This window comes from Oreochromis niloticus, linkage group LG12 (assembly GCF_001858045.2).
Source record: "Oreochromis niloticus isolate F11D_XX linkage group LG12, O_niloticus_UMD_NMBU, whole genome shotgun sequence".
Classification (NCBI taxonomy): Eukaryota; Metazoa; Chordata; class Actinopteri; order Cichliformes; family Cichlidae; genus Oreochromis; species Oreochromis niloticus.
Window position 1 is genome coordinate 16,107,231 of NC_031977.2, and position 22,553 is coordinate 16,129,783.

Consider the following 22,553-nt stretch of genomic DNA (forward strand, 5'->3'; position numbering starts at 1 on the left):
CTGAAAGCTTATTTAGGCTGATTTGCAGGGTTTAAGGGTTTATTTTGACAGGCCCTTACTGCAGAAGGTCAGCAATTCACCTGTAAGTTGAGAATTTACCCTGACTAATTTTTGCCGTCCTTCAGGTGCAGTCTGCCAACGTCCTTTGCATTTTAATGCAGACAACCCGATTATTAAATCTTAGAGGGCTTCTTCTTCTTCTTCTTTTTTGTCTGAAATAAATGGTTTTGGTTGCTGGGCAACTTGACTTGATGAAACGCAGCTCCCCCTCCCCCAATTTGAAGCTCATAATTCTTCATCTATATTCAGGCACCTCGTTCTTAATTAGATTAAGATGCATAACCCCCCTCTGAAAGCTAATTCACACTGATGTACAGCCCTCATGTACGCGTACACACACACACACACACACACACACACACGCGGGCACAACGCTTTTGTGATGGTACAAACCCATTAAAAATGTGGCTATCGAAGAAAAGTGTTGATTTTTTAAAATAGAAAATTTAGAATGAATGAAAAATACTTTCTTTTTCTTAAATTTAACAACAAGTAATAACCAGAACGTACTGATGTATTACTTGAGACACTGGGGATTCATTTAGTTTCTTTGCAATTATTTTACCCTAAAAACTGAAGAAGTTATAGAAGAGAGATAATAGATTTTTTTAAAATAAAAGAAAACAAACAAAAATCTAGTAATAATAACAATCCAAACTATACCCTAATATATATTTTTTTTATGTTCAAATAGAGTAGGGCACAGAGAACAGTGCCCAGAGATTGGTCACACAATATTCTACCTGTACAGCATTTTACTCAAATGGCCCGGCTATTTGGAGAGGTGAGGACATTGTACATTGATATAAAGGGTCATTTGGAGGACTTGTTGGAGCATTGTACAGTAAGGGATTGGATTTTCACCAGAATGACTGCACCTTAACATCACTCTGTCTGTCCTCCTCTACATTCTCCTCAAAGCCTAAGATGCTCAGAATGATGGAGCACAATGTGTTTTTCATTCCCTGCTGATTTAAACACTGGCAGACATTTAAAAATGAGCACATGTGATTTTGTTTTCTAAATAAAGCCCTTATATCCAAACTCACTGAAGAAACAAAGAAAAGAAAAAACTGAAACATTTTCACAGTGTTTGCATTTGTCTTCAAGGTAAAGCTAAAATGGGTCATTTAATTTGCTCCAATTCTCAAAGGTGTGACTATGGAGGAAGCGGCTGCATAGGAAAGCCAAGGACAGTTGGATTTACCGTAAAGAGCATGCTAGTTGTGCTCTCCCTAGAGCTATGTCTTTGATTGAATACTGAAATGAGTTGAAATGTCACAAATCTCTACCAGTATGCTCGAAATGAAAATTGGCCTTGGGGGGGTTTTAAGCTTCCCATTAAGAGCGTGCTTAACATTCTGTTAAATGTGACTGGAGTGCATCAAAAATACAGCATAATTACGTGTCTCTGTGCACTCAAGCAAAATGTCCCTAAAAATTCCTCAATGCTGAGCAACTGCCTCTGCTAAAATGCAAGGGACCTTAAAATCGGGCCTCAACGGGAATGATGTGAGAGTGAAGCCAAAGGGCAGTAGGGTTCAAATTAAACCTGCCAATAGGAGGCCAAATTGTCATGTAACTGGCAAAAGAAAAAAAAAAAAGGAAAAGAAAAAGTGGGTGAAACCTGTTTTCCTCCAGAATTTCCAGGATTTAAATTTAAATACAAAAATAAATGATGTCAGGTTGAAACTGGAGCACCAAAACGCTTGTGTTTTAAATGTTAAACTGTCAACAGATTCCTTCGTAGCCTACATCACAACACGTCTGGTAACTTTTAAGTCAAATTAGAGTATATGATGCTTTTTACAGTGCCTTGTTTCGTTTAAAAAATTAATTAATTCTGCCTCTATATCAGCATCCCCTTCCCAGTCTGGTAATGCCCGTCTGTCTCTGAAGCAACTGATTTGATACAACCGCACTCCTTCCTATTTACCCCTGATCTCTCAGGTAGTATTTTCAGGAAACAGGAAAATGACTATCGCGCCTGCTTAGTATTCACGTCACGCAAAGTGGGTCTGTGTTCCTCATTTAGTTCTGTACAGTACAGCTGGGGAGCTGTCCAGCACGCAGCGGCAGTATGCAAATGAGGCTGGATTTGAATGGAGATGGAGGTAGACACAAAGCTCAATTAGAGACAGAGAAGAGAAAGAGGCAGTGGGGGAGCGCTGAGTGTCTGAAGGGGAGGAGGGGGGGGGACCTTTGACTGCTTAATGCCAACCTGAGAAAACCAGTGTACGGACACATTCAAACACAAAGGGACACACAGATGTGAATGCGCTTAAATAGCCAGACAGATTTCTAAATTCTTCAGACAGGCAGCCGATCTCTGAGGGGCTCAGACAGCTCAGCTCTGTGATGCCTTTCGCTCACACCAATCACACAGAGAATATCCCACATCATCCATATCACACATTTCAAAACAAAAAGAGAGCGAGAGAGAGGGGGGGGGAAGCACAGGTGCACTCCTCGCTTTTGTTTAAGCTCAAAGAGAGAGTCTCACATGTGGTTAAGAAAAAAAGAAGAAAAAGAAAAGAAAACTGAGGCGGTGGTGGGGGGAGTGGCCGCCATTTTGTTCCTGGATGCCCAGCAGCGTTGCATATCACCTGACCCAATGCCTGCATGACTGTCCTTGGAGGAGTTTCTGACATCAGCACTGCCACTTATGGTTGCCATAGCAACCTGGGTACCAATTTGGATGGGGTGGGGTGGGGGTGTCGTTGGATGCTGCAGGATGGAGAGTAGAAAATTAATATGCACATGCGGCGAGTCGGAATCGGGATTTAATTGTTGGCGTGTGAAGCTGAAATGGATTGAAAGCTGCAGCAAACACGAGGAATATCAGGGCAAGGGCGGGCAAAAAAATGGATTAGGCAGGCTCATTCTGGTAAATCATCTGCATCATTGTCAAGGTTATATCCAGATTATTTCCTCTCGTGCTAGAAAGTAACTTCATAGATGAGATGAGGAAGGTGGGCCACGGGGTGGGGATTATCCTCCTCCAGCTTCTCCTCGCCTCCCTCCTCAGCATTATCACCGCCATGAATAGTTTACAAAGCTGCGTACAGGCGAGGTGATGGTTCACACAGCATCGGCGGCTGAATTTTAGCTGACTTTGTGTCCGTGAATTGCAATTATTTCAGCACGCCTGAAAAGGTTTTCATATGCGGCTGAAATATAACAGGCAGGAGTGTGGGCTCGACTCTGGGAGGATGAGTCTAACTCGATCAGGGAGGCTCAAAGATCATTCAGTTGATCTGGCAATGCCACAAAATCACCCAAGTTTGATTTCCCATAAAACACTGCCTGTCAGATTGCATAGGAGCAACCTTTACTCACAGGGACACACACACACACACACACACCTGACCTAAAACTGTGCCGTCTCTCCCTTCAAATCACCCATCACATGAACATACACACTCACGGGGAGGCAGATTTCACTTGCTGCCTCACCATCAAGCCAGCATTTCTTTTGTAAATAGTGAAGGCACAGGATGAAGTGATGAAGTCTCAAAACAGAAAAAAAAAACCCCTACACATACATATATAAATGACAAATTAAACACAAGAAATGTAAAAACAACAACAACAACAACAACAACAACAAACAAACAAAAACCTTCAAGATAGCCCAACACAACACAGAAAGACAAAAATAAGTCATCACACTGCAGAATTATGCGAAATAGCAGAGGGAGAGGTGTTAGGCTGACAACACAAGCGTGCATGCACAGTCAGCCCCGCGCACGCACACATATGCGCACATACAGTAAACGTTGCAATGGTCTCATCAATAATGCATCGGCACTTCATGTTTATGCAATTTACAGGGCAAGACCGAGCGATGGCTAGTGTAGAAGCCCGGCGTAGCCTTGTGCACAAGCCTATCACAGACAGAGCTCAGACGCGAGCGTTCACACGGAAAGCGCCTGTAGAGAAAAAGGTTAAGATTATATAAAATAGTCCCGAGTGCGCACATACCTGTTAAAGCGTCATTTCTTTGAGCCTGGTTTTATGCAGGCTCGAAGGGCTTCATGATAACGCCGCACTAAGGAAATAAAACTGTAGCTGTGGTGATATGCAAATTAACGGCTCCCGCTGAATGCAAGGGCATTTATTATTCATAAATTACTCATGTTTATGCAAATGAGGGCGTGCGGAAACACGGGTGGGGGGTTGAGTGGCTCTGTCTAAACATACCGTGTGATTTCGTTTCTGTTGCGCATTTCTGCCCCCCACCCCCCACTAAAAGATTATCCAAATCCTTGATTTTAACTAACATATAGTCACAAACCAGCTTTAGCAGTGTGAACTTTATGTAGTCCTGGCTCATTTAAAGAAGAAGGGGGAAAGGGGGGGGGAGGGGGGCTGCTGTTAATGCGGGCCTTTATTCAAGGTTTACATGCTTATTTATTCTGGGTTATTTAGCGTGTGCTAACCCGAGTGTAGAGGACGCATAAGGTCAGACACCTCTTTCAATGCTACAGACTGTCAAAAGTGGCAGCTATATCACACGTGACCACGCAAAGGTGGGATATCACCTGAAGAAGTCTCTTGGGTGAGAGGTGAAACGTCTTCACGGCGCTTCAGTCGTTTTCTTTCCAACCTCCTGTTTTTTGGGGGGCGTTTTCAGTGTTTGCTTATCTGTGTGTGCGTCTGTGTGTTTACTTGTGTCAAAATTGGGGACTTATATCAGCTGACACACCCGTTCATTGGGGACGCTTTTGCCTCTGGGGACCAAAACTACCCCAATTAGATATAAATTGAAGCCATTCAGCGCATTTCAAGCAGCATTTCCGTCTAAAACTACCAAAAACGTCGCTAAATACGACTTATTTCAGATGGTGTGTGTGTGTGTATATGTGTATGTGTGTTTGTGTGCGTCATCAATAACCGACGAGGTCGACGTAATCCAATGGCGACGCGCGTGGGATTTGTTATTGCTGGAGTCCGCTTGATAAGACGTTAGTTTTGAACTGTCTTGAGGCATTAAACGCGCTCATTTGTACATAGAAAAATTATTTTCGCACAGCATCGGTGTCGCGGATGGATTGACCTTTAAATACACTCAACAACTGTAAGTTATTTTATTTTATTTCAGATGTATCAAAGTTTGGACGGCAGGCTAACGTTGACGTTTTTTTCGGTGTGTCCCCGTTATCAGGCAGGTTTGTTGCGGTGTTCCCCACAGCAGGCGACATGTTTCACAACAGCTCCCAGAAGAAATACTGGATTTTTAAAAGTGAAGATGAAATCGAGCATATGAGGTGCAAGGCCAATCAGAAATTCCGCAACAAGGCGCTAGAAAGTAGGAAGGTAAGCTGCGATTAAACATGTCATTAAGCACATTTGAACCAAAGATGTAGTCCATGAACGTCTGTGTGACAGTTACCTTCACTCCCTCCTCTTTGAACAAGCCCGGGGGGAGTGAGTCCATGTTCTTGCAGCGTCATGAGGAAGACGTCCTATTTCGGCACTATGAGAGGAGGCTGCTGGAATTCTGCAATGCTTTTAAGCCCACAATGCCAAAGTCTGTGGTGGTATGTATGTATGTGGTTTCTTTGAACAGAGCCATGTGACCTCGCGGACATCCGTGAACCACGTGTCTTTCTCTCGTTTTGCAGGGTACAGCCGTCATGTACTTCAGGAGATTCTACCTGAGCAACTCCGTCATGGAGTACCACCCCAGGATTATCATGTAAGTGCTGCTGGTCGGTGAAAGGAAAACCAACAGTATTGTTGGGGGTGGGCAAAAAACGCGGGGTCCACTGAGGGATACAGACAAGTGACACATTAAAGGAAATGTATGTTAAGGAAAGTTTCTGATAGGTTTGGCAGTTTCCCTCTAAGAATTTGTTGACATATGTGAGTCCTTATATTGAGGTTTAGTTTTTTTTTCTTTCTCTAATAAATTCAAACAGTGAGGTGAAAAAAAGTAGTTGACAGTAGTAAAAGAGACTCAACAGTGCTGAGCAGGCCAATTACAACAGTTGCATGCTGAGTCAATACGATGTGTAGCTTTGCAGATGTGGACATCAGGTTACTGCATAGGTTACGTTGTAGGGTTTTAGAGGGGTTTGTGGCTACGAGGTGACATCCTTACAGTGAAGATTGTACACAGAAGCATACATCTCTTGGTGTGTTTTAGAAATTCACAGTTTGTTAAACTCACAGGCAAACTTTGAACTGTTTTATTAAAATGATCAAAGTGATGTGACGGTTGTAGTGTAACTCAGTTTGCGTTGTGGTGGTCTCTTAATGTGACTTTAGATGCGTTGAAAGCCTCAATTCAAGAGTCAAAGTTGATCTTCAGCGGAGAGAGATGATGTGGGCAGATGTCAGAATGAGAAACGCCTAAGAGTATGTGGCGGCAAAGCATCTCAGGTGTTCAGTCTGTGCTCAGTGTTAACGGGGTGACCCACGTGATCATCACCCACTGTCACATTATTAAGTCACAGAGACTAAGTGCAGACAGATTCTCTGAACACTGTGGTTCTTTTTCTTTGACATCACAATTTTACCCGAACTCATAATGAATTCAATTGTTGTTGTTTTTTTGGGTGTTTTTTTTTCTTCGATCTTAACCGAAGTTGTTCTCAGTGATCTCCTACTTCCTGCTATGACACTTTCCTCCTAATGGGAATGTTTCCTTCCAAGATAAAAGTGCAGCATCCATAGGGCATAGGGGGAGGGTCACTGTATGATTTGCTGTGTATAAAAATGCTTTATTTAACTAACAGTAAAACCGCTTAACCTTCATGCCGTGTTGAATAATGAGTTAATTGTAGCATTCAGGGTTTTTTTCAGCGTTGTTCTAAGCAACCTGTTGTTTCAGGCTGACGTGTACATACCTGGCCTGCAAAGTAGATGAATTCAATGTGTCCAGCACCCAGTTTGTGGGCAATCTTGTACAGGAGACCCCAGCAGGACAAGAAAGGATTCTGGAGCAGATCCTGGAGTATGAGCTGCTGCTAATCCAGCAGCTCAACTTTCATTTGGTGGTCCACAACCCCTACAGACCCATGGAGGGTCTGCTCATCGACCTCAAGGTGGGTGTGGTCCTATGACTGCTTCACACTATAAACACGAAGACGGAAACTACTGCTGCCCTAATCTCGCTTACTTAAGTTTTCATTCGAACTTGTCGCTTTTTCCAGACCCGGTACCCTACACTGGAAAGCCCAGAGTCACTGAGGAAGACTGCTGATGACTTTCTGACACAGGCAGCCATGACAGATGCAGGACTACTTTTTTCTCCCTCCCAGATCGCTCTGACAGCTATTCTGAACAGCGCCTCGAGAGCCGGTCTTAACATGGAGAGGTAGTACACAAAGTTCTTAAATCAGTAACCAGGTGACAGTGGTCAGTTTGAATTTCAGACACGGATTTGAAATATTATGTCTGTTAATTATAAATCTAATCTTCCTCGCTGTTTAAAAAAAGAAAAGAAAAAAAAGTTAGCTAATGTTTAGAATTTAAAATTTCATCATAAAGTCCAGAGTGACGACTGGCTGGCTTATTTAATTTATATGTACAGTAAATACATTACAAAAGCAAAGATTGAATCAGGGAAAAAAAACGTAAAAAATGTAATTTCTCTGAAGAAGTTTGTCTCTGTGTATGTTAATCAAAACCAATCCCTTCTATGTATTATTTCTCATGCCCAGTTACCTGAACGAGTGCTTAGGACTGAAAGAGGACAAGGAGACGCTGTCAAGGATGTACGACTCCATGAGACGTGAGTAAACCGCACCTTCAAGTTGACACCACAAGATGGTGATATTGAGCTGTTTTAGCTTCTCCAGAGCAAGTTTTTTTTTTTCTTGCGGTTTTGTCCGATTGACTGCAAGATACAGAAACTATTACTATTATAAGGAAGAGCTGAATACATTTTAAATGCCAATCCAACTCACGTGCCTTAAAGCTACAAAACAGGGCATTGGCCTTGGTGAAGGCACTTTCAAACTTGTTGCTTTCTGTTTATTCAGGAATGAAAACCCTCCTGAAGAAATATGAGCCTCCTAAACTAGAGGAGGTGAATATTTCCAAACAGAGGCTGGAGAGGATTCATGCCGAATTTGCCAGTTCAAGCAAGTAAGGAGACGACATTAACACCCCGTGTTTTTTTTTTTTTTTTTTTTTTGTGATACTTTCCAACAGTTAAACATTGTGATATTAAAATCACAATATATAAAGCTGATAAGTGTGTACATATGTATATAGAAAGAAAAATAATACCTTTACTGTCACTGTAAAACTGTCATGTAGCACTCTGGCACCACACACAAACAAGCGACTAAGTCCAGGTATATATTGTTTTATTTTAGCCAGGTTGTCGTATCTAAGATGCAAAAGGTTCAAGGTTCAGTAATCAGGTAGAAAAATAAAAAGGAACACATCATCATCATCAGCTGTATGAAATACAGAAAGTACAACAGGACGCCACATTTCTGCCTACATCATCTATACCATGTAGCACAGCTGATATTGGTATAGCTGATGAGGAGAGGTTTTTTTTTTGTTTTGTTTTGTTTTTTTAATTTCTGGGCGATGTTAGGAGACATTGTCACTTATCTGTCGCCAGATGTCTGCTAACACTCGGTGAGGTCCGTGGTATCTTAAGTGCAACTACAGTAAACAGTGTGGTAAACTTTTGCGCTATGACAGGCACAGATTCAGACTTTTGCAGCTGCTCGAATCACGACGAGGCACACGGGGCCAACCGTTATGACGTTGAAGTTGGTAAATCTGTGCGTGGCATGACTTCTCCGGGTGGATCTATGTACTGAAACGCCACCTGTTGGTGGAGGGAAAAGCGAGAGAGAGAGAGAGACTGCAATGCGTGAAAGCTTTTTTTTTTTTTTTTTTTTAAAACGTCCAAAAAGGCATAAAGGGGAGTTCCGGTGATCGTTGTTAGAGCAGCATATATGTAGGCCCACACACAATAAGGGATCCGTCAGGATTAACACATGCACAGGATGGGTTACAGGCATCTCCTACAAACTCCTATGACTACCTTTCAGCTGTAATCGTACACAAACACAGTTCCTCTATACAAGCCTAAGTATATAACATCAATAAACAAAGCAGCATATTTAAAAAAAAAAAACAGCCAAAAAAAAGAAGTAACAAGCGACTCCCGTGCTGCGTCGAAGTTCACACACAGACTGTGGAAGTCGTCAATGGTTTAAAGGAAGAGCTTATCGTAAAAATCAGGCGACGTGGGTGAGAGGACAGTGAGTAGAAAGGGTGTTAAGGCTCGTGTTGTCTTGGCAAGAGGTGCTATGTTTGAATTCCCTGATGATGGCAGAAAAAAAAAAACGCTACTTCAATGCTTTGGATTTCCTTTCTCCTGTGTCATCACGAGACAGAAGTTGGCCCATCAGGGTGCCTCCCCACCAAACCCCCTATTTGTCTGGTTCTATGTCAGTCACCAACCGTAACTGCTCAGGTTTTTTTTTTTTTTTTTTTTTTTTTGAGGGAGTGGCAGGAATAGCAAGGATTTAAAAAAAAAAAAAAAACTGCAGTAAAGTCTCTCAGATCTTCACAGAAATCTTTTCGAGGCTTTTTGCCCATCTTTAAACACGGCGTCATCGTTTGAAGCATTTCGAGAAGGGCTTTGGAAGGACAGCATTCAGAAACGCAGCAAGTGGGTTTCCCATGGAGAACAGCCGTATTGCATTTATACCACCAGGAATCTAGGCCACATGCTTGGAAAGTACAAACTCGCTCCAGTCTTCGGTTCTACACCTCACGGGATGATGAGGCCTCGCTTTGGCTGGCTGTGCGGCCCAACCGCCACACTTTTGATTCTCAGGTGAAAAATCGTACGAAAACTCACATTACCTGGATGGCAGCAGCGAGTGACATGATGGTGCACTCTGTCCTGTAAGATAAAGCGAACACGTTTGTGAAAGGGACTTTGTTTGCTGTGCATTAAAATGTTCCAGACAGATGGCCTCACCAGTCGTGTCTGTGTGTGGCTTCTAAACATGGTGTGAAGAGAGTCTAAATGAAGTCACAGAAACTAAAATAATGAAGAGAAACACAAAATGCAACTAAGAGTGATTATGGAGGGGCACTACACACTAGAGGTCTCACACTACCGAAATGAGTAGACGATAGAGTTGACAAGTTCCAGTTAACAGCAAAGATGTGGGACGGTTATTTCTCGCAAAACAACACTTGAGATTTGCAGAAGTGTTTGCAAAACTAGTTTTACGCCTACATGCTAAAATTTTAATTTTTTTCCCATCGCAGCAAACGAAAGAGAGGATATGAAGAAGATGGCCATGTAGCAAAAGAACCACGGTTGGTAGAAGAGGTGAGGTGGGGCAACATTGTTCTCAGTTTAACTGTTTTGTTTTAATGCAATTCTTTCTAAATCTACACTTTTTATTTCAGGAATGGACTGATGAAGACCTCCTCTAGACTTGTGGAACTGAGCAGAGTTTAAAGTTATTATATATACACATTAATTCCAGTGTTTTACTGTAAAGGGATATGACATAAATGCAGGTGTTCATGTCATAATTGCAGTCAGCTGTTTGTTTGCTCTCTCTTCTGCTTTTTTAATAAAGAGTTTTCTACATATTTCGATGTCACGTGACACCATGTGCACACATTTCTCCTCCTTCAAATCAGGAGACCAAAAGAAAAACCCACTCTGTAATCTACTTTACAAAAACAGTTTAATGAGTGCATGCATGTCTGATACAGTCTGTACTATCCCAATTTTTTTTTTCTTTTTACTGCTGTAAACACTTTTGTTTTACTTGGTTTCTCTGATTATGTGTCTTGAAGTTTCAAAAAAAAAAAAAAAGCCTCAACCAGATAATCAAAAAATAGCTGATACAATTATTGGGAAAAATGCAGCTCTTCTCATGTATATACTCATGATTCCAGCAAGAGAATTTATTAATATAAAATAACCATACTTTTCTTTTTTGAAAGACTTTGTTCCAATCTAGAAAAAAAAAACAAACCACAGACATACAGAGATGCTTGTTTCAGTACTTTGCAGATATTGTCACCACCTTCAAATTAAGTCACTAATTACAAAAAAAAAAGCATCATTGCTTGTAATCCAGTTTCCAGTAAAGGGGTCTGAGGAAAACTAGCATCTCCTTGTCAGTTTCCTCATATTGAGTAGGAGGGGTGGGGGGCACTTTGGCAACCTGTGCTATTGAAAACACATACTGGGTACAAAAAGCCCCTCTCAGCATTTGGCCTCAGTGATGAAAGGAATAAATGTACCCAAATCACAGTTAATGGAGGAGGGGAACAAATATTTGCATTGTGCATACAGCTGTCAGTTACTGGTGCAAGTTCTTGGGTTTTTTTTTTTTTAATTTATTTTTTAAAGTACGCCGTCGCCTGTTGTACTCAGCTGCTGTTGTTGCATAGCTCTCTTGTGGTGAACGAGACAAGATGGCAGGTGGGTGGGATGGGCGGGACTATCAGAGGAAGACATGATGGAGAACGGTGGATGGGTTGCCATGGTGATGAGGGTAGAGCATGCCATGTCTCCACCGGGCTGCACTCGGAGACTTGACGCAAGGATGGGGAGGATGGGAGGAGAGGAAGAGTGCAGTACTACCTGTTGCTGTTGGACATGGCATACTGAGCCTGCTTCTGCTGGAGGAGCTCTGTGATGGCCAGCATCTTTTTCAATACATGCTGCGGAGATCAAACGGGGAGATAAATGAGCCTCTTGAAACAGGACGGCATTAATCGATGTCTGTGCGAGAACGTGGCAGCGGTCTCTAACCTGTCCTGAGCCCCTCTCGTTGCTCAGCGTCCGGAGCTCGTCTGAGTGTGTGGCACAGATCTCGTGCAGCGCAGCCAGGTCCCGGGACAGGTCCGTCCTAAAGTGCTCCGTGGCTTCGGGGAGGTCAGGCACATTCTAGAAACACAGTTAAGAGTTTCTTAAAGTTTTTCAAAGCTTATGAAAGGGTTATTGGCTCTACAAAATGTAAGAAAACATGAAAGGTATCCTTTAATAATTTCCCTAAGGCCAATGTAGTATTCAAGCTACTTTCTTAATTTGACCAACAGTCAAAAAGCAGTGATGACATAAAGCCCACTCAATTTAGAGCTTATGTCAAGAGATGTAACTACACACTGAATTGCTGAGATATCTTAATAGTACTTTACTTTTACCTTATAAAACTAAAAAGCATTTAAATCCACCAATCTTTTATGCTTTCAGCAACAAATATGACTCACCCCCAACTCGTCCAGAAACATGATCATCCTGTGTTTGTTGTTTTTGATGAAAGGGTTTACACCCTCCATGTAGGGTTCCTGTTCATGAGCAGAGACAACTGTCAAATCTCGACACACGCCTTCCTAGAAAAGCTGAATGAAAGAATTCATACCTTAGCACCAAATTCAACCAGGTTAGCCAGGTTCTGGACAGACTTTGCCACCAGTGTGAGGGTCCTGCCTGCTGTTGAAGATGGAGGATCTGCAAAAGGGAACAGTAGTGTCAAATGCACACAGTGGCGAGTCAGAGTGAGCAAAGACGATATGGCGTGTGCGCTTTTCAGCAGATGCTCACCAGAAATGATGTTGAACATTCTGGGATTGAGGATGGCGGGGCAGATCAGTCTTAGAAAGACAAAGCCACTAGAAAAGGAATCGATAAGCATAATAACATATTGAAACCTAATAAACAAACATTTATACTCTTAAAGAAAATCAGTGTTTTTTGGCTGTTTGTCTACCTTACAACTCTCGTTCGCATGGTGGTGTTGGTGGGCCACTTCTGTTGCACAGACTTCTGCAGACAGCCGTAGATGTACCTCAAAGTGCTGAAAAAGTAATTACAGAGATGCTTGAATTGATTTTTTGGGTTTCTTGGACATGTGGTTTGATTTTCTGCTGTGTGAGGGTAAATGAGCTTACGGTGGAAGGATCTCAGCAGCCATGAAGATCTTCTCCACCAGCTCAGACAGTATGTTGAGGAGATGCCCCAGATTCATATTCACATCTTCATTCTTTTCCAGTTTTGAAGGGTTCAACTTAAAAACAATTTAAAAAAAAGGTAGATTTAGGCCGAGATTTGGAGGGGAAATAGACAAATAAATTAAACAAGATAAATATTTCACCATAATGTACAGTATCAACACCTAATGCAACATTTTATCAGGCGTTTACCTCGCAGGACTGTTTGCTCTCCATGATTTTGAGGATGCTGTCTTTGAGCGCGTGGTGGACGAAGGGTGTTGCGGTGGCCTTCATGTACTGCTCCATCAGAGTGCTGGCCAGTGTAGTCGCTCTGAACAATGTTGTGGCCTCATCTGGTAGTAGTGCATAAGCAGAGAAGGGTTTTTAAAATGCGTGGACACGACGACTTCCCAGTTACTAAGCAACATGATTGTCACTTTTAGCTTTCAATGAAATGATTCTTTCATAATTCTTTAAGTCCAATCTGTTTAGATGCCTAAGCTTTCTGTGTCCTTGGATCACAATAGCTGTGACTCCTACCCTCCATGCTAATCTCTCTGTCATTGAGTGTCCTGAGTAGTGGGGCTTCAATCTTCTCGTGCCTGAAGATCCGCAGGAGGAGACTTGCCAGTAAGGAGCGGTCCTGACCGCACACATGTGCCAAAGCATAGACGACATAAAACTCCTTCTGCAAGATTATCTGCAAAGGACGCACAACAAGGACATAATATAAAGTCAACAACCGAGTAGACAGTTAATAGACATTGCAATCAAAGCCACTTTTCAGTGGTTCAGACCTCCTTGAATTCGTTGTACTCCTCTTCGGGCATGATCTTCTCCACAGAGTAGCGGGCACGTACGCGTAAGGAGCCAGGCTCAATGCCCTTCAGAGGAACGTGGGAGCTGAGAGGGAACCACTCGTCAATCATCTGGCCTTTTTGCAGCCGGCTTAGCTGGCAGCGCATGAACACTGAGAAGGGAAAAGACATTGAGGCATCGATGAACAAGGAGAGAAAAGGGTAGATGATGTAAACAAAGTAATTGCAGATTTGAATCTGTTTTAAAACTTGAAGCTGTTACTTACAGATGTCATTTTCTTTACTCTTTTTTGTTTTGTTGCTCAAGCTGATTTCAAATCTGTTAATTTCACTGGACAAGTCACTGAAACAACAGAGTTAAACATTATCATTCTCTAAACCGGGAACCACACACACTGCTCATTTCAAATGTACAGTACTGGTATTCAAGTGCATTGTTTTCAAATTCATCTGTTAACATATGTACATATAAATGTGAATATACTTTAATCTGTTTGTGTATGTTGTTATGTTGCCACATTAATGTTTTGGATTGCTATGTAGAGTAGCGCACACACTTCAACTTCACTAACATCACATGCACAGCATTTAAGCTCCAATTGTAAAACAATGACTACATTTACATGGAGTATAATACTAAAAAAAATGAGAAAGAAATTGTAGTCTGTGAACAAATCATTCACTTGCTTTCAGTCTGTGTTCCTCCTGTGCGTGCTCTTGTATTTATATAAATGCCAGGTCATTTATATTACTGCAGACTGAGAGCTCAGAAGAATCAAAAGACCAAAAATAGCAACTACAACTACAGTGCCATACAGATAAGAGATATACATCTTCAAGGATCTATTCAGATAAACATCACAGATGTTAGATGTGTATTTTTTGCATGTTACACTTGAGAAACAAGAAAAAGCATTTTATTAAAGAGTCCACCAAACATACAAGTTAAGGACAAAAGCTGAATTGTAATTTAAGCTACATTTACACGTCAAATTATTCAAACAAAAACGTGTGTGTGTTTTCCAGAGTGTAAGGCCTCTGCCTGCATTAACAAACCAGATGAAAAACACAGCATGTATGTAAACCACTGACTCAAGGGTTCAGCTGCTCTCTGCCACTCACTGAACAGAGCAGACACAAAAAGATGTGCATCTTTGGCAGGAGAGCAAGACCCCTGCTCAAACAGCGGTGCTGGCCACAGTCCAAGGCTCTTTGTCACTAGAGTGACATGAAAAGTTGCTAAATCAGGCTGGAAGCTGTTTAAGCAACAATGAGGTGAATTTAAGCATGACATTTACTCTGCGAGTGAGAGGGATGTCAGTCGCCTGAGCAAATATCCAAATTCCAAAAATGTAAAAAAAAAAAAACATGTTTAATGCCATCTGTGCAGCTTGTTTACTCAATGACGTTAGTGTGCACAGCCATAAAGGTATGGGTTTTCTTAGACAGAATATGTGAATCTCCTTACTTACATCACTCCTATATGATTCTGGGGTAGAGTCGCTTTGCAGGCTTTTAGCAACATCAACCTCACCCTTATCTGCGCTCTCTCAAACAGTGGTAAACATTGGCACTACACTGGCTACATAGCATGGTGCTAATATGCCATAAAGTATGATTCTAAGCAATAAAAATAGCTGGAAACATTAGGAGGATAAAACATGAAGGGAGAAACATAACAGCAAAATCCAAAGGAGAGAAATAAACAAGTACAACAGACTTACTCAAAGATGAATTCCTCAGTAAAGACGGGGTTCTGCCCCTCCCGTGGGTGCGTCTTAGCAACCTGGACACTGTTCAGGTAGATGTTACAGTAGGGGTTGGTGAAATACTTCGCCGGCAACTTGTGCGCCTCCTCCACGTACAGCACCAGGCTGCTCACCTGAAAGACAGCAATAAAGATTAAAACATATGCACTGATAGTTTGCAATAATTAGATTTCCTGATATGCCATGACATTTGAGGAGAACCTCATCAAACTACTGAATTAATCTTTAATTAAAAAATAATAACAACTGCCTCATCACAGAAGAATTAATATACAAGCCATTTTAATAATCAGTGTTTAATCTTTCACAATATTATTATGTTTTGATACATTTTAAACTTTAAAATGTTGATGTCACAATTGCAGCCTTCTCTTGCCCGTACACCTGAATGAGAGCTGCCTCTTTATTCACTGGATTTAATCATCTGCTGGGTTGCTTTGCCATCATGACCACACACTGGCTCCTGCTATACAAACCTGTCTAAGCCTCTTGTTGGAGGTGGGCTGAGTGGTTTTCCTTAGGTTATTACAGAAGGTTTGAAGGCATTTCATCCAATCCTGCAGAAAAATGGAAAGAAAGAAAATGGCCAAAATATTAAAAAACCCACACTATACTGTATTTACACTGTGTGTACTCATTTATTCCACAAAAGGAATAAAATTTCACTCATTGTGACATTTCTAACTGGTGGCCTCTTGTGTCTGGAAACTGAAAATGTTTTGTGGCCCCAAATGTATCTAAGACAAAATATACTATAATGAATATATTACAATATAAAACAAGAGAAAACTGTTGTCCTAAAGCAAACCTGTTCCACCGCTGCTACAGTGTACATGTGTAATTCTACAGTGAAACAACACTGCCACCGTCAGGTCAAACCGAAGCTACAGCAATAATTCTTTCATTTTCAAGCATTTTTATGACATTGTATAAAGATTTTAAATCAAAGAACTGAGGCGAGATTAAAGTGCAGTGTTTCACCTCTAATTCAAGGGGTTTGATAAACAATGCAGTATGTTCATGAGCTCTTTCCTTCCTTCCTACTTTTCTCTTCCCCGCATTCTAACTTCCACTTTAGACAATGATACATGAAAGATAAAATAAATAATGGAATAAATTTGAACTCTGATCTAGCAGAAGACAAATGGAAAGAATACCAGTCGGCTGAGTTCTACGAAAGTAGATAACGATGTTGAAATACTTGTTCTTTTAGAGAAGCACCCTTCCGCTCTCAGAAAAATAAATGTGTATAAAAATATTTATATGAATGTGTATGTGTTTCTGCCTTGTTTGACCATTTTCTGTGACAGTAAAGTGCTGACTCTCCGTTTACCTGTGCCTGCTCTGAAGCCTCTCCTGCAAAGTAGAATATGTACTGTTCCTCGCTAAAGTGCTGGACAACAATCTGGAAACAGTTTGGCCTGAAAAAGTAAAACAGAAGACAACATGCTTTAAAGATTAAACTAATTTCCATCTATACACTGTCTACACAACTGCTATCATTAAGCATTCAGATTTTAAAGTGTAAAAAAATGAAACCACTGATTAGGTTTCAAAGCCCAACCTGCCAAACAGACTGTCGTGCACGCCGTAGACGGAGCACACGCTTAAGTCGATCAGCCCTTTGGGTTTCGTGGCTCTTTTCTCGTTTTCAAAATAGATGAGCTGTGCGTCATTACCCTCCAGGATAAAGTAAAGGTTCTTCCACCGTTTGCCTTTGCCTGTGGGAGAAATCAACGTTTAGACTCTGAATGAGATAATAGTTACTCACGATGTTACAAGAAGATAATAGAAGCCCAGACAAAACGAGCCGACGTTACACAAACCTTTATTGATCAGGAGGTAGCCTTTTTTGACAATGTTTTTGTAAAAAGCATCTTTTGTTTTCCGTCTGATAGTGTTATAAATTTCTCTCCCATCCACTACGTCAGTCAGAACCTGTTCCTGGTGCTACAGTAAATACAAAAACAAACATCATATAAGGACAAAGGTAAAACGAGATCATTCAAAAGACCAGCTTACATCGCTTTTCTCTGTCTGTTATGTCTATTGATTAAGAGAAGTGTGGATGATTTTTATTAAAAATTTACATTTACTATTCACTGAGAGTCCAATCATATTAAAATTTAGTACTTTAGCATATTTAAGGTTAAGTCCTCCACCTTGCATTCATTTAAGCTCTAAAACTTCACCTCAAATATCAACAAAATGACATCTTAGAAAAAAATTTTGTACACTGCCTTTCCAAGGTTGCACAAATGCTAAGCCCCGACATCTTCAGAGACACACACAAACACACAAACACACACACACACAAACCACATTGTCGAATGTCAAAAATACAGTGAGGTTCATTATATGACGTTAGCATATAACTGTACTTACCTGCACTGAAACAGGTTCTTTTAAGTTGTAACCCTCAACAATCTGTTCTTTCTTGTAATGGTCGATGATGTCATCAACACTGCCAGAGAGAAAAGACACTCAGCTCATCAGCAACTAGTCGACATCCTCAATATGTGCTGATGCTGCATTAAAGAAATGCTACAATTATACTGCAACTTTCTATATATAAGTGTGTTGCATCGCCACACTGAAGGCAGACATACCTGTTATAGTACCTCCCCCCCATCACGTATTGATTGTTAGGTGTGGGGGAGATCTTAAACCTTTGGATGCTTTCATTGGTGCGAAAAAAGAGGGAGTAGTCGCCAGGTGTGTTGTCTGAAGGCCGGACTAGAAAACCGGACACTTGACCAACTATGAAATTAAAAGGAGCAAAAGAAGCGGAGTGACGGAAAAAGCGACATGTTTAGATAATGTTCACAACATATTTGGGACAAAAAGAAACTAATGTCTGCAGTGCTGAGTGAAAGTGTACCTGTCATCAGAAGGTTGTAGGCCTCTTGCTTGGTGATCTTTCCGTGATACCAGCTGTAGGAGAGCAACAGAAGGAAAACAGACCGAATTAATGCAATCAACCAAATGCTCAGTAGTGCCCACATGTCTAAAAGACAAAGCAAACTAGGCTCTGCGTATGGATGCATTTTCTGCAATAATAAAATACAATAATACAATTATGTGTGATAAATTATTGTAACAGACAGGAGAGATTTTTATGGAAGAGAACAGATATGAGACACTAAGTAAGTCAGTTCAGTGCCATGCAGCTTACACTTTTCCCTCATGTGGATCCTCCTCCCGGCCCTGAAAATGATCAGAAACAGAAATGACTGTAGTTTTTACAATATCATGCAATTATTTTGTGTATTCATATATCCCATCCCAACTGTGGGTGCTATGCTTTTGCCTGCTTTAGTGTGCTATGTTGCAGTCACCTCACAGTGCTAGTGCAGTGCTTGTTTTTGATGCACACTGCTGTGCAGATGCCACTATTAATTTTGTTTGTTTTGTTTTTTCCATAGAATTTACTTTTATTGTTTGATAAAGATATTTTGAAAAATAAGGTGATATGAGCTTCTCAATATCAGGCCGTACTTACCACCTCCTCCACCAAATCCTCCACAATGAGTCCCTGCTCCTCTGTGCGAACATTGGTCACCCACATCCAGCCATCTTCCAGTTCATTGTGAACAATAAACATGTCCCCTTTAAGGAAGCTGAAAATAGATCAAGTCAAAATCAAGTAACTAAGAAAGACTTTATCCAACACTATCTGCATCACATTGTCGCTCTGTAGGGGAACTATCATCTCGACTGTGATTTAATGTCAACTTGGGATCAGTAAAGTGAACAGATATACAGACAATAATAACTTAGTGTGGAAATAAAGCGTTACTAGAATCTGAAGTAGCGGTGTGCCATATCATTTCGGTCATGATAATACCAGCATAATTTTTTACACAATATAAAAATGTCATATCTCAATATCATTGCTATAGCAACATCATGTATTCACAGTACACCCAACGAGACAAGCCCGGGCATGTCTGAAAGCAAAAGCCTTGTATCAGGCTCCAATGACGATTTAGACTCTACCGAGCATCATCATTTGGTATGTTTTGATACAACATACCAAATTAGTTTCAGTTTTATTAAGCCACAATATTGCGCAGGCTCCTGTAGAGTTAAAGTTAACCTCCTAGGACCTGGTGTCCACATATGTGGACATCGCATTTTGGGTTGTGTAGACCAAAATACTAAATTTTGCTCTACAAGGGCCTGATATCCACTTACAAGAACACTGCCACTGTTCTATCGAAATTTAAAACAAATGTCTTCTTATGTGGATCTCATTTTCCTCAGAAAAAAAAAAAATAAAAAAAAAAAATAATCAGGTAATTCTTTGTTTTTACATTCATCAGGTCCAATCAGCCCAAATAGCAAAGAGAAATTAAAAATGCAAGCCATGAAAGAGTTCAGGTCTTACGAGGTTAAGTTACTTTAGGTATGTTAACTAAAATGTTTAGTAGGCTACTTTTGTGCTTAAATCTGACTTTTGCTGTGTCACTACTATTAGACTAGAATGCTGCTGCTGGTCGCGCCTCGTGTCACACTTAAAATTAGGAAGTGTGTCATCAGCATCAGTAACTTGTTGAAAAAAATGCCCTCCATATACTTACTTTTTAAACTGCTGCCTGCAAGCATCAATAGCGTTTTGTTAACTATTTTATAAATTTGATACTGGAAATATTCTTGAATTGTCATGATATAATTTTGAACCATGTCACCTACCCCTAATCTGAAGTATATGTTGCATGCCTGTGTGCTCAGTTAAGCCTGGCTCACTGGCAGGCTCAGCGTTGAGGTTGACTTCAGACAGATGTTTATCAGATTTAGGAAATCGGGAATAGCTGGGATCATCAGTAAGTGTGCCTACTGCAGCTTAATGACAGGGACAAGGCCGTTTTTCAGTCACAAGTCAGATAATGTGCTTTCCAGCCTGCTGTGTCATGCCACAAAAATGAAAGGAAGACTAGGCTGTTCTTTGTGCTAAGAATAGGTATTTTTTTAGGTCTAGGATGCCACTGTGGCTCGTGTGCAACTGAAAGATTATGGTTCACATTCATAAAAATACTTTTAGAAAAGTGATGGTTGGGACATGAAGATTTTACCTGACAAGACAAGAAAAGCAGATTTTGTGCACACATGACACTTACCTGATCTCATCAGTATCTGGCACTTTGGTGTATGGAAGTATGGCCCTGACTCTCCTCCTGTCTTCTACAGGCTGTGGAAACAGGAATAAAAAGAATAAAAGCCTCATTCTTAGCCCTGACCTTTCAGAATTATATTCATGTAAAATCTTCCAATTATTTTTGAAAATCAAGTATTCTACTACAGCTCCCAGGGGTAAATCCCACTACCCTAAAAAGCATAATTAACATTAGCCCAGGCTTTGCCTTAAACAGTTCTGAAATCTGCCAGAAGGCAAAAGGAAAAAAAAAGGAAAAGGAAGACCGTAAAATACTTCCTCTTGTAATGAACAAGTGGCTTAAAAAAAGAAATAAATAATAAAGGAGTGAAGGTTGGCTTCGAGTTATCTCAAAAGGTACACATTTCCACTCAGCTTTCAACCCTCACACGTTTTATCAGATCAGAACTCTTACGGGACATTTCAGGAGATTAGGTTTCATTATGCACACTTTACTCTTGTCCCATTTTGCACGCTGTTAAGTATATATAAAAAGGGTCTGAAATTTTGATAGAGCCCTGGGGAAAGTTCTTTTCTACTCATTTGCAAAACAGCATAGGAGACCGTTAATTCAACAAGCTGCCAGTCACACATTTTATTAGCTACATTAAACACAGCTATCCAACCATCACAATTTCAGTTTTTAAAAGGAAATCATTAATGATATGCCATCTGAAAGTCATAGTTCATTCATATCAGCACAAAAAAAAAAGCAGACAAGAAACTTCTCACGTTATGTTAAGTCTTTTAAACACTGACGAGGAGTTCATTTTTAATATAGCACAACCTTGGCCTACTTTGAGTTCAGAAACATTGGGGATGGTGTGACAAAACAAATCGGGGGTCAAATAAAATTACAGAGAAACACTACAAGACTTTACATTTACCTTAAACGCAGTACTTTGAAATACACTGTATACCTTCAGCCATGGAGTCACTCACCTCTGGAGGGGCCACTGGTGATAGCAGTTTCTCTCCTTTTAGAAGGCAAGACACATAGCTGTAGTAACCAATCAGGTCTGATAAGGATGAGAACCGCCGCCCACCAATGTAATAGTCCCCACACATGGCGATTATCCTGTTAATAGAAAACATAACAATAAAGAAGGTGCTATGGTTAGCTTTAAGTACAGGTAAACCCCTGGGCAGTAAAGACAATCAAAAAGAGTTCAACTCTCATTTATTTGACAGTTAAATTATCTGTATCGATTACTTCCATCACTGTTCCTATGATACATCATCCAGCTCTGGTGTAAACACAGCTGAGGATATAAACTGCTTCATCACATGCATATGTGCAAAGGTAAGCTCATATCGAAACACAGGTTAAAAACCTGAAAATCACTGCAGTGTACGGGTATGATTACTGCTATCTGCTGACATTATTAGCAGGTCAAACTTTTCTTCGGTTCCTGAACTCAAATACCGTGGCGTCGCTGAGAGTTAAAAACAGCCCAAATTGTTTCATCTCAATTACAACGATCTGTGTGGGTGCCCTTCCAGGTGTTACACTAAAGTTTAGCATCCAGGCACCAATGGAAAAAAACAAAACAAAACAGGAATTACAAAGTTTAACAGAGTTAGAAGTTAGCGGGAAGTCAACTAGCTCGATGGATGTCTAAAAACTCAAATGCGCAGCTCTGCTCTCACTTCAGACATAAATTAAAACAGAAACCAAACAGCGGCATTGTTTGTAGGGTTATTGGAATTTGGTTAACTGGCATATAATGGTGTGCTACTTGATGGCTAGCTACAGATCTATGGTTAGGATAACAATAAACACCCTGATATCAACTT

General features: G+C 40.7%; 2 protein-coding genes and 1 long non-coding RNA gene across 5 annotated transcripts in view; 1 reads left to right on the top strand and 2 right to left on the bottom strand.

The window, feature by feature from the left end:
- Positions 1-2,681: 2,681 nt before the first annotated feature.
- Positions 2,682-4,806, bottom strand: LOC106096595 (uncharacterized). Its single transcript, XR_003222359.1, has 3 exons — positions 4,605-4,806; positions 4,045-4,111; positions 2,682-2,787 (listed from the first exon to the last, which is right to left on the bottom strand). It is a non-coding gene; the product is annotated as an uncharacterized LOC106096595 (long non-coding RNA).
- Positions 4,807-4,972: 166 nt separating this feature from the next.
- Positions 4,973-10,508, top strand: ccnh (cyclin H). Its single transcript, XM_003456057.5, has 10 exons — positions 4,973-5,140; positions 5,228-5,379; positions 5,481-5,603; positions 5,688-5,761; positions 6,899-7,112; positions 7,221-7,384; positions 7,731-7,801; positions 8,052-8,157; positions 10,324-10,387; positions 10,468-10,508. The coding sequence occupies exons 2-10, from the start codon at positions 5,263-5,265 to the stop codon at positions 10,492-10,494; spliced, it is 960 nt and encodes a 319-aa protein (XP_003456105.1). The 5' UTR covers positions 4,973-5,140; positions 5,228-5,262; the 3' UTR covers positions 10,495-10,508.
- rasa1a (RAS p21 protein activator (GTPase activating protein) 1a) overlaps positions 8,574-22,553 on the bottom strand; it is a 31,608-nt gene continuing 17,628 nt past the window's right edge. For 2 of the 3 annotated variants that reach the window (XM_013264625.3, XM_025911917.1), the window contains 24 exons: positions 21,699-21,834; positions 20,722-20,792; positions 19,104-19,221; positions 18,777-18,808; positions 18,483-18,535; positions 18,211-18,361; positions 17,987-18,065; positions 17,428-17,551; positions 17,166-17,322; positions 16,935-17,022; positions 16,078-16,158; positions 15,557-15,714; positions 14,099-14,175; positions 13,812-13,984; positions 13,555-13,714; positions 13,225-13,367; positions 12,973-13,088; positions 12,792-12,878; positions 12,626-12,693; positions 12,444-12,532; positions 12,292-12,369; positions 11,834-11,968; positions 11,663-11,742; positions 8,574-9,949 (listed from right to left, as the gene is read on the bottom strand). In XM_013264625.3, coding sequence (XP_013120079.2) covers positions 9,901-9,949; positions 11,663-11,742; positions 11,834-11,968; positions 12,292-12,369; positions 12,444-12,532; positions 12,626-12,693; positions 12,792-12,878; positions 12,973-13,088; positions 13,225-13,367; positions 13,555-13,714; positions 13,812-13,984; positions 14,099-14,175; positions 15,557-15,714; positions 16,078-16,158; positions 16,935-17,022; positions 17,166-17,322; positions 17,428-17,551; positions 17,987-18,065; positions 18,211-18,361; positions 18,483-18,535; positions 18,777-18,808; positions 19,104-19,221; positions 20,722-20,792; positions 21,699-21,834 — 2,503 coding nt within the window. In that variant the 3' untranslated portion in view covers positions 8,574-9,900. Of the gene's footprint in view, positions 9,950-10,737; positions 11,743-11,833; positions 11,969-12,291; positions 12,370-12,443; positions 12,533-12,625; positions 12,694-12,791; positions 12,879-12,972; positions 13,089-13,224; positions 13,368-13,554; positions 13,715-13,811; positions 13,985-14,098; positions 14,176-15,556; positions 15,715-16,077; positions 16,159-16,934; positions 17,023-17,165; positions 17,323-17,427; positions 17,552-17,986; positions 18,066-18,210; positions 18,362-18,482; positions 18,536-18,776; positions 18,809-19,103; positions 19,222-20,721; positions 20,793-21,698; positions 21,835-22,553 lie in introns of those variants that run through there. The other variant, XM_013264623.2, reaches the window with a different exon arrangement.